This window comes from Anarhichas minor, unplaced genomic scaffold (genome assembly GCF_050575085.1).
Source record: "Anarhichas minor isolate MPS153535 unplaced genomic scaffold, ASM5057508v1 ptg000102l, whole genome shotgun sequence".
NCBI lineage: Eukaryota > Metazoa > Chordata > Actinopteri > Perciformes > Anarhichadidae > Anarhichas > Anarhichas minor.
The window spans coordinates 966,901-977,500 of NW_027466548.1; the positions used below are offsets into that span (position 1 = coordinate 966,901).

General features: G+C 42.8%; 1 protein-coding gene across 1 annotated transcript in view; it reads right to left on the reverse strand.

Annotated features, from left to right (window-relative positions):
- Positions 1–10,600, reverse strand: part of LOC142939558 (neurofibromin) — an 82,829-nt gene that overhangs the window by 50,551 nt on the left and 21,678 nt on the right. Inside the window, exons 12-22 of the mRNA XM_076082759.1 lie at positions 9,686–9,817; positions 8,817–8,957; positions 8,625–8,738; positions 7,788–7,867; positions 6,871–6,994; positions 6,028–6,274; positions 3,064–3,137; positions 2,877–2,960; positions 1,576–1,971; positions 948–1,087; positions 123–245 (exon numbers count right to left, since the gene is read on the reverse strand). Coding sequence (XP_075938874.1) covers positions 123–245; positions 948–1,087; positions 1,576–1,971; positions 2,877–2,960; positions 3,064–3,137; positions 6,028–6,274; positions 6,871–6,994; positions 7,788–7,867; positions 8,625–8,738; positions 8,817–8,957; positions 9,686–9,817 — 1,655 coding nt within the window. The remainder of the gene's footprint in view (positions 1–122; positions 246–947; positions 1,088–1,575; positions 1,972–2,876; positions 2,961–3,063; positions 3,138–6,027; positions 6,275–6,870; positions 6,995–7,787; positions 7,868–8,624; positions 8,739–8,816; positions 8,958–9,685; positions 9,818–10,600) is intronic.

A 10,600-nucleotide genomic window follows, 5' to 3' on the forward strand; every position in this document is an offset into this window, starting at 1 on the left:
TTTGCTCCTTTTGACTTTCCTGCTGATCTGATCTGTAGCAGCTCAACCAGTGAAGTGTAGTACAGTGAGATGTGGTAACTGGCGTAAAGTCGTGATGCGTGTCGACCTTTAACCCCACTGACCTGAACTTCATCTCCTGGCAGAAGGACAGGTCGTCTCGTCTCTCCATCATCACCTCCACCAGCTGACACAGCTTGGTCTTGATCTGGATGGCGTGGACCGCGTTGCCCAGGATACGCACATACCTGAGAGACGGAGAAGATAATAATCAATAAACTACGATCCGTCTTTAAGTCACAATACAATGAATAAAGAGCTGTTTTCATTGTGTTGATGGTCTCGTCTTTGGAGACCGAAACCTCTGAACCTAAAATGAACCGATTAGACTCAGGTCTTCAGAACACCTGAGCACAAAAAGTGTGAGGAACCTGTTATCCATGTATTTATTATCGTAATTATTTTAATCATTATAATTGTGCTATAATTGTTAGGGCCACTTGTAACTAATCCAACACTTTGTAAAAAAACATTTATTTATTTAATTATGCTTCAGCATTTCTTTCTTTCTTTAATTAACATTCCAAACTATTCGGGCTGTTATTATTTTTACAATGCGTCAGGAACTGTTCTATTGTGTTAAAAATGGAAAAAATAAAGTTTTAAAAAAACAAATAACTAAATAATAATAATTCTGCTGTGCTCGTAGAAGCAGATCCAAAGTGAGAAAATCAAGAGAAGTTTTGGGGCCGAACACGCGAATCAAGTTCAAGCTTTAAGTTCTCAAGAGAGAAGTAGAGTCATTTTCTCATAGACTTCTGTACAACCAGAGGAGTCGCCCCCTGGTGGTCATTAGAGAGAATGCAGCTTTAACACATGAAGCTCTGACTTCACTGGGTTTATCTTCACTCTGATGACTCAGACGACCTCCTGCAGCAGGAAGTACGTACCTGACCAGGTTGAGCATCATGGTCTCGATGCTGGCCTGTCCCAGGTGCTCTGAGCTGCCCTCCGTGTGGTTATCCAACAGGTTCTTCATGATGGCGATGGTCTGCTCCACAAACTGGGTGTTGGTGTCGTTGATGGGAACCTGAGTACAGAACCACAACCGGGGCTTGTATCAAGACTGACAGATGAGGTTAATATTTCCCACCAGCAATGTCTTTATTTACTACACTCATCAATTTATTTTTATATTAACCTGGTACGAGCCAAACTATGAGTTTGAAGTATTGTTACGACGAGGGATAAATAAATATGGGAAACATCCCAAAAAGTCCTAAAATTATTAGTGAAGAAATTATGAAAATTATTGGTTTTATAAATTATTTGAAAAATGTATCGAAAATATTACTAATATATGTGAAAAGAAAAAGTGAAAAATGTCTGAAAAATATGTGAAAATGCAAAATAAATAGTCATCTGGACTCGTTTGGACAGAATTTAACGTTTTTTACAGAATCTGTTTATTTGGGTTTCGGGGTTCAGAGGGTAAATGAATTGTCTTTTACTTCTCACTAAATAAAAGAACCAACAACAGTATCGATCAGAGTCACGGCAGCACAGAGCTCCACTCACCGGTCCCTGCGTGTCGAAGAACTTGCCGATGCTGTTCCTCAGCTTGTTGAAGAGCATCGGGTAGAGCGCCGGGCTCAGCTCCAGACCCAGCAGGTCCTTCACGTTGGTGCGGACGTGGAGGCCGACCCGGTCGTGTCCGCACACCAGCAGGGCCAGCAGCCGGTCCAGGAAGCGGCTGACGGGCGTCTCGCTGGAGGCCGACGAGGAGCAGGAGGACGAGGAGGAGGAGGAGGCCACGGGGTTGGACATGTCGCAGGGTCCCATGGAGATCATGGAGTGTTTGCGCTCGCTCATGGGGCCCATAGGGGGGCTGTAGGTGGCCGGGCCGGGGGTGCTGCGCTGCTGGAGGCAAACGCCGCCCAGAGCACACAGGAAGCCGGTCATGTTGATCCACTCCTGCAACAAAACACCAGTTAATACACATAACTACACAACAATATCAAAGGATGCAAACTGTGGAGTCAAACTAAAGCTTTGTTAACAGTCACGCTTTGCACTGAAGCTAATTATCTGTAAACTCATATCTCATAAACTACTTTAGTACCTTTCTGCAAACCCTGTAAAGAAACAAGTCAAGTATTAAATGTGTTAAGAAACACAGGTTTAATATCCTGAAAACTATTTGATTTGGCTGATCAATATTTACTCAAATGTACATTTTTAAGACTTCCTGTTTCTAAAGCATCGAACTACTAATTGGTCGTCTAAAGCTTAATTTATATCACCTGTGAATGTTTGTAACTCAGTGCAGGCGATCGCGTTACGGTCACAACTAGTTCACTGATAACACTACTTACACGTCTGGGGATTCAACAAAGTAGGTCAATTAATTTTAGATGCAAAGCTCGAGTATGAGCAAAGCTTTATTGGTCTCTGGGTGTTTTGCGGTTCTTTGAAGCATCGTATTACGTCACTCCGTCTCCTTCTCCATGACTCTTGTTACATTAATAATATCGGTCTGTATGTGTCCCTCCCTTCCTCCGGTTCTCCTTTCCTCTCATTGGATAAAGCTCTTTTCCTGTCTGACACTCGTTTCTTAAGGTGCTCCAACAAAGTAAATCTTATAAATTAACGTACATTTCCTGCAGACACACGGGTTTTAGTGTCAGATCAAAGAAATCTGTCTGAGACTGCACTTCTCTGAGCCTCGGCTGCTAACGTCCTAGCTTAGCATCCCCGTCTGTCCGGTCGGTGCGTTTAAACAAAGCAAACATCACACATTCCTTAAGTTTCTCCTAAATCAAACCAGGTCCGTCTGAGCTTTGGTCCTAACTCTCAGGTTCCTTCAGTAACAGGCTCACCTGTCCGTCTTCTGCCTTGTTTTTAGGGAAGTTGAGGATCTGTTTGGTGACCTGGTCCCATTTAGTATACGTGTCCTCCCAAGCCTGCAGGTGGACAGACGGACAATGAACCAGACATAGTGCAAAAACAGAGAACACCATGTTTATGTATTGAAGGTTGAGGGTTTGAATCTGAACTGAGTGTTACCTCAATGTTTCCTGGTGTGGGGTGCTCTATCCTCCGGAGCAAAGCCATCACCCGCTTCTGTAGGGTGGACCGGCCTGTGGAGCAAAACCAGGACTGTGAGTGGAAACTAACAAAACCAAGACTGTGAGTGGAAACTAACGAAACCAAGACTGAGTGGAAACTAACGAAACCAAGACTGTGAGTGGAAACTAACAAAACCAAGACTGTGAGTAGAAACTAACAAAACCAAGACTGTGAGTGGAAACTAACGAAACCAAGACTGTGAGTGGAAACTAACAAAACCAGGACTGTGAGTAGAAACTAACAAAACCAAGACTGTGAGTGGAAACTAACGAAACCAAGACTGTGAGTGGAAACTAACGAAACCAAGACTGAGTGGAAACTAACAAAACCAGGACTGTGAGTAGAAACTAACAAAACCAGGACTGTGAGTAGAAACTAACAAAACCAAGACTGTGAGTGGAAACTAACAAAACCAGGACTGTGAGTAGAAACTAACAAAACCAGGACTGTGAGTAGAAACTAACAAAACCAAGACTGTGAGTGGAAACTAACGAAACCAAGACTGAGTGGAAACTAACGAAACCAAGACTGTGAGTGGAAACTAACAAAACCAAGACTGTGAGTGGAAACTAACAAAACCAGGACTGTGAGTGGAAACTAACAAAACCAGGACTGTGAGTGGAAACTAACAAAACCAAGACTGTGAGTGGAAACTAACAAAACCAGGACTGTGAGTGGAAACTAACAAAACCAAGACTGTGAGTGGAAACTAACAAAACCAGGACTGTGAGTGGAAACTAACAAAACCAAGACTGTGAGTGGAAACTAACAAAACCAGGACTGTGAGTGGAAACTAACAAAACCAAGACTGTGAGTGGAAACTAACAAAACCAGGACTGTGAGTGGAAACTAACAAAACCAAGACTGTGAGTGGAAACTAACAAAACCAGGACTGTGAGTGGAAACTAACAAAACCAAGACTGTGAGTGGAAACTAACAAAACCAGGACTGTGAGTGGAAACTAACAAAACCAATACTGTGAGTGGAAACTAACAAAACCAAGACTGTGAGTGGAAACTAACAAAACCAAGACTGAGTGGAAACTAACGAAACCAAGACTGAGTGGAAACTAACAAAACCAAGACTGTGAGTGGAAACTAACAAAACCAAGACTGTGAGTAGAAACTAACAAAACCAGGACTGTGAGTGGAAACTAACAAAACCAAGACTGAGTGGAAACTAACAAAACCAGGACTGTGAGTGGAAACTAACAAAACCAATACTGTGAGTGGAAACTAACAAAACCAAGACTGTGAGTGGAAACTAACAAAACCAAGACTGAGTGGAAACTAACGAAACCAAGACTGTGAGTGGAAACTAACAAAACCAAGACTGTGAGTGGAAACTAACAAAACCAGGACTGTGAGTAGAAACTAACAAAACCAGGACTGTGAGTGGAAACTAACAAAACCAGGACTGTGAGTGGAAACTAACGAAACCAAGACTGAGTGGAAACTAACAAAACCAGGACTGTGAGTGGAAACTAACAAAACCAAGACTGTGAGTGGAAACTAACGAAACCAAGACTGAGTGGAAACTAACAAAACCAGGACTGTGAGTGGAAACTAACAAAACCAAGACTGAGTGGAAACTAACGAAACCAAGACTGTGAGTGGAAACTAACAAAACCAAGACTGTGAGTGGAAACTAACAAAACCAGGACTGTGAGTGGAAACTAACAAAACCAAGACTGTGAGTGGAAACTAACAAAACCAGGACTGTGAGTGGAAACTAACAAAACCAAGACTGAGTGGAAACTAACGAAACCAAGACTGTGAGTGGAAACTAACGAAACCAGGACTGTGAGTGGAAACTAACGAAACCAGGACTGTGAGTGGAAACTAACAAAACCAAGACTGTGAGTAGAAACTAACAAAACCAGGACTGTGAGTGGAAACTAACGAAACCAAGACTGAGTGGAAACTAACAAAACCAGGACTGTGAGTGGAAACTAACAAAACCAAGACTGTGTGGAAACTAACAAAACCAGGACTGTGAGTGGAAACTAACAAAACCAAGACTGAGTGGAAACTAACGAAACCAAGACTGTGAGTGGAAACTAACAAAACCAGGACTGTGAGTGGAAACTAACGAAACCAAGACTGAGTGGAAACTAACAAAACCAGGACTGTGAGTGGAAACTAACAAAACCAAGACTGAGTGGAAACTAACGAAACCAAGACTGTGAGTGGAAACTAACAAAACCAAGACTGTGAGTGGAAACTAACAAAACCAGGACTGTGAGTGGAAACTAACAAAACCAGGACTGTGAGTGGAAACTAACAAAACCAATACTGTGAGTGGAAACTAACAAAACCAAGACTGTGAGTGGAAACTAACAAAACCAGGACTGTGAGTGGAAACTAACAAAACCAAGACTGAGTGGAAACTAACGAAACCAAGACTGTGAGTGGAATCCAACGAAACCAAGACTGTGAGTGGAAACTAACGAAACCAGGACTGTGAGTGGAAACTAACGAAACCAGGACTGTGAGTGGAAACTAACAAAACCAAGACTGTGAGTGGAAACTAACGAAACCAGGACTGTGAGTGGAAACTAACGAAACCAGGACTGTGAGTGGAAACTAACGAAACCAAGACTGTGAGTGGAAACTAACGAAACCAGGACTGTGAGTGGAAACTAACAAAACCAAGACTGAGTGGAAACTAACAAAACCAAGACTGTGAGTGGAAACTAACAAAACCAAGACTGTGAGTGGAAACTAACAAAACCAAGACTGTGAGTGGAATCCAACAAAACCAAGACTGTGAGTGGAAACTAACGAAACCAAGACTGAGTGGAATCCAACAAAACCAAGACTGTGAGTGGAATCCAACAAAACCAAGACTGTGAGTGGAAACTAACGAAACCAAGACTGTGAGTGACCGGACAGTACTGACCCGTTCCCATCATGTTGCTGACGGAGGCCAGTTCACTGAAGGTGGCGTAGTTGGGCAGGATGTTCTGGACCGGCACCTCGTCGGCGGCGCTGCGGATGTCAGCCTCCTCACAGAGGTGGCGGAAACACGACATAGACACCAGCACGGCCTCGGTTTCAGGGCTCCACAGGAACATGTAGAGGGACACCTCCAGCTTGGTCTGAGCCTGGCGGCATATGGGGATGGCACCGCCCATGGTGGCACACTCCTGGAGCCAAAGAGGACCAGACACACACTTTACTTTTGCATAAACATATTCATCAATATATCCCTCCATAGGAGTGGAGAAAGGAAAGTAGTGGGAGAGAAGAGAACTCAGGAGGAAGTTTTATACTATTAAAATAGTCTATAAAAGTTTTTCTCTTCTTGTTTGTTTCAGAGATAATTATTCGCGTGCTGCTACGCTAACGGAGCGGCGTGCTGTTACGCTAACGGAGCGGCGTGCTGCTACGCTAACGGAGCGGCGTGCTGTTACGCTAACGGAGCGGCGTGCTGCTACGCTAACGGAGCGGCGTGCTGCTACGCTAACGAGCGGCGTGCTGCTACGCTAACGAGCGGCGTGCTGCTACGCTAACGAGCAGCCGGTTGCTACGCTAACGGAGCAGCCGGTTGCTACGCTAGCGAGCAGCCGGTTGCTACGCTAACGAGCAGCCGGTTGCTACGCTAACGGAGCAGCGTGTTGCTACGCTAACGGAGCGGCGTGCTGTTACGCTAACGGAGCGGCGTGCTGCTACGCTAACGAGCGGCGTGCTGCTACGCTAACGAGCAGCCGGTTGCTACGCTAACGGAGCAGCGTGAGCTTACCTTGTTCTTGAGCAGAAACTTGTTCCTGCAGATTAGTATCTCCCTCAGCCATTTCAGAACTTCTGTCCCGTTTATTATTTGCTGGCCGATCAGTTTGCGGCAGATAAGGAAGAGCACCTGTGAGCTGAGGAGACAGCAAAGGAAGGAAGGAAGGAAGGAAGTTGTTATCGTGAAAAAGTTTAAAAACATCATAAATCATAAAGATTTGACTTTTTATTCACACAGTCAGGACATTTATTGTGGGAAAAAGGTTGTATTATTGTTAATAAAAATTTAAAATTACATTTTTAAGCTTTCAAATGCTCAATAATCATAAATACATGATGAACATGTCCATCTGTAGGGCGGTGATGGTGGAAGGAATAAGAGGTAAAGAACTGTACCGTTGAAACCCTTAAAAACATTTGGAACACCTAACTTATATAGACAGTAATTATATTCTAATTAATTTATGTTCTTTCCTTCATTTGTGTGTTTTCTGCAAATATCCACCATAGATGTCAATAACATTGAGAGGTTCTGAAGGTTGAAACCGTGCAGTTGTCGTACCAGAGCTCTAAAATTGATATACGGTGATATAAAGTTTAGGTCATACTGCCCAGCATGTGATTTATAACAAACACCAACTAGCACATTCATAGTGTTTGAAGATCTCACAGCTGTCCAGGTTGACAGAACTAGTGAAATGTGACCAACACGTTAAATACGCATCAAAATCCAGTAAAAGTCCTGAAATATCAGGCTTCACCACCTGATACGCATCAGATATGTTACAGTGACTTCAGTCAGTCTTTACTTTAAACAGCACAGGATCAACAAACAATCACCTCCTGCCTTCAGTCCCAAATACTAAACATCTCAAGTTTAATGTGATGAAAACTGAATGTATAAGAAATACAAAGGGGCGGTTTGAGTACCTGATGTCCCAAAAGGTCTCTATGGGGGCGTCAGGGTTCCACAGCTCGATGGTCTCTGGCTGGTGCAGAACTAACAGAGCCTGGAACAGACAGAACCAGGACCAGAAACAAGGGTTTGTAGTTTCATAGCAAAACAGAAGAAATGTTTGAAACTGCTTTTTAGTCTTTAAGAGTCTCAAGTTGTGTCTCCGTAAGGTCTCAAATAAAGAGATGAAGATAAAGAGAACCGGCCTGTTATTGATCTTAGAGACAGACATTTATTAATAATGTTATAAGAGTATATGACATCATAGCTGCTTCTGTTTAAATGTGTCGTCTGTTGAATGAACCAACTCTTCCTCCATGTTTTATGCGTCTTCATTAGTTCATCAGTCACATCACACTTTTTTGATTTTTAAATATTTCACCACTTTTCCAACTCAAAACTTCCTGCACAAATGTTTCATATTAAAAGCACTCCAGACGTTCAAAGGGTATCATTTCTTCAATTCTTTCTCTTTATATTTTTTGTTAGTTTAAATGTCTGTATTTTGCCGTTTCTTACTGATGTGCAATTGTTGAATAAAGAAATAAAAAAAAAAATAATAATATCTTCTCCGATTCCTGTAGGGCTTTTACACTGAAACATCAGCAGGAAGTGATAAAAAGTATTTTTGTTGTTATACGTCCACTGACTTCACTACATGTTGTTCCTTAATGTCTGGAGACAACTTGTGTCCATAACGTTTACTGAACATCTGACCAGTAGGAATACAATGCATGAGGTGAAAAGTTGACTTTAAGTGAGAATCCTCTAAGTGAAGCGTTAGAAAGCAGAAGTGTGCGTCTGTGTCTGACCTCCATGGCTTCCTGTGAGAGCTGGGTGGTGTTGGTGAGAGGAACCAGCTGCACCAGGCCGGTGATGAGCTCCGCTGTGCTGCTCTGCATCTCTGGAGCCTGTTTCACTGGGTTCTAACACACAGAGACAACCCGTCATTCATTAACATGGACATGAAATATGTAGAGTACAAAGGAAGACCAGTGACTCACATGCAGCATGAGTTTGGGGTCGGCGTGGATGAGTTTGACCAGAGCGAGGAGAAGGCACTTGTAGCTTCGAGTGTCCAGTTCTGTGGCTTTCTCTTTGAACTTAAGGCTGGTGGACATCTTCCCTTTGAACGTCGTCAGACTCTGAGGGAGGAAACACGAACATCAATACAGGAGCAACGGATCATAAAGACAACAGGGAGCAAGCAGAACTTCTAGAGATCCCCAGATCAAGATGTCGATATTATGTGTATGTTATGTGCTTCAGTGTTATATACGTGCTTGTCCTGTAGGTGGGTCTGTTCTGCGTGACACATGCTGAAACCTGTTATGTCTGCTCTGCTTTAATGTCGTACACTTTTCTTTTGCTGTGTATTGGTTTTGTCTATACGTTGCTGTCCGTTTCTCTATGAATTTTAATTCCGTTTCAATTTGAGATTTTGTTATTTTAGGCTGCCTTGAAACATCTGGCCGGGGACAGCAGATGGAAATGAGCCTCTCTGTGAAATTAGCAGAATAAGCTGTTTGGCAGAGAAGATTTGGCAAATCTTTCATGGGCGCAACCCACATACTCAGCTGTGCTGCTCATCCCACAAATGCATGATCCTTACAAATGGGGCACCGTTTGTAAGGGAAATATACAGGCTTTCCAACGGTATAACATTTATTGCCAAGAAGCATCGTTACAATAGAGAAATAATCTACCAAACACTAATTTCCGAACCTTTTGTTTGATGTTTATAATAAAGTCTGTCACTGTGTTCCTTGCTCTTAACTATTACTTTGTAATTTTAACTTATAAAATGGACAAAACTCCAGAAATAAGACCCCCTCCGTTTCAAATTCATCATAAAGTAACGCGTGACTCTCACCGGGGTCATGCGTAGAGGAGGGTGGGGGCCGGCGCCTTGGGTGACCCGGTTCAGGGTGTCCGAGAACATGAAGCGGAGCTCTCCGGAGTAGCAGTAGACCGCATCGATCTTAGGCCACCAGTCCAGATGAGACTGAGAGAAGACGACAGAAGAGTGAGACCAGAGAGGACACACGTCTCACTACAGTAGTTATAGTAGTGGAGTCACACTTCATTTACATTCTTCTTTGACAAGAGATGCTACATGATGAATAGATTTATAGATAGACATGTATTTAACTTATTTAAAGAAGCAGTGTGTAACATTTAGGGGGATTATTAGTAGAAATATAAAATGTAGAACGATGTTTTCATGAGTGTATAATGACCAGAAACTAAGAACCGTTATGTTTTATTTAGCCTAGAAAAAGCCTTTTATATCTTCGTAGAGAGCGGCTCGTCTTCCACGGAGTCCGCCATGTTTCTACGGTAGCCCAGAGCGGACAAACTAACGGACAAACTGGCTCTAGAGAGAGACGTTAACGTTTTTACGTTATCCTAAACTGGCCCCGGTGCCAAATAATTAAAGATCAGACTATTGATGAGCTCTGACGCTACTGGTGCTACTATATATGTTTTTAAAAGTGTTGATGAGAGTAGCTCCTTGTAGTAATAAAATCCTAAAGATAACTCTAGTGAGGGGGGGGGGGGGGGGGCGGGGGTATCACCACTAGAACTCACACACTGTTCCTTTAATATGTAATAACAATAACTTATGTCACCAGTTAATTAGGAATAAACTGTGAAACAACAACAAGATCATCTGTTTTGTTGTCTCTTCATGTTTATTACTGGATACTGGATATTGTTTAAGACACAATATTCTCTTGGATATCGGAGAGGATTGGATTCATTCAAAGGTAATGGATCTCGACAA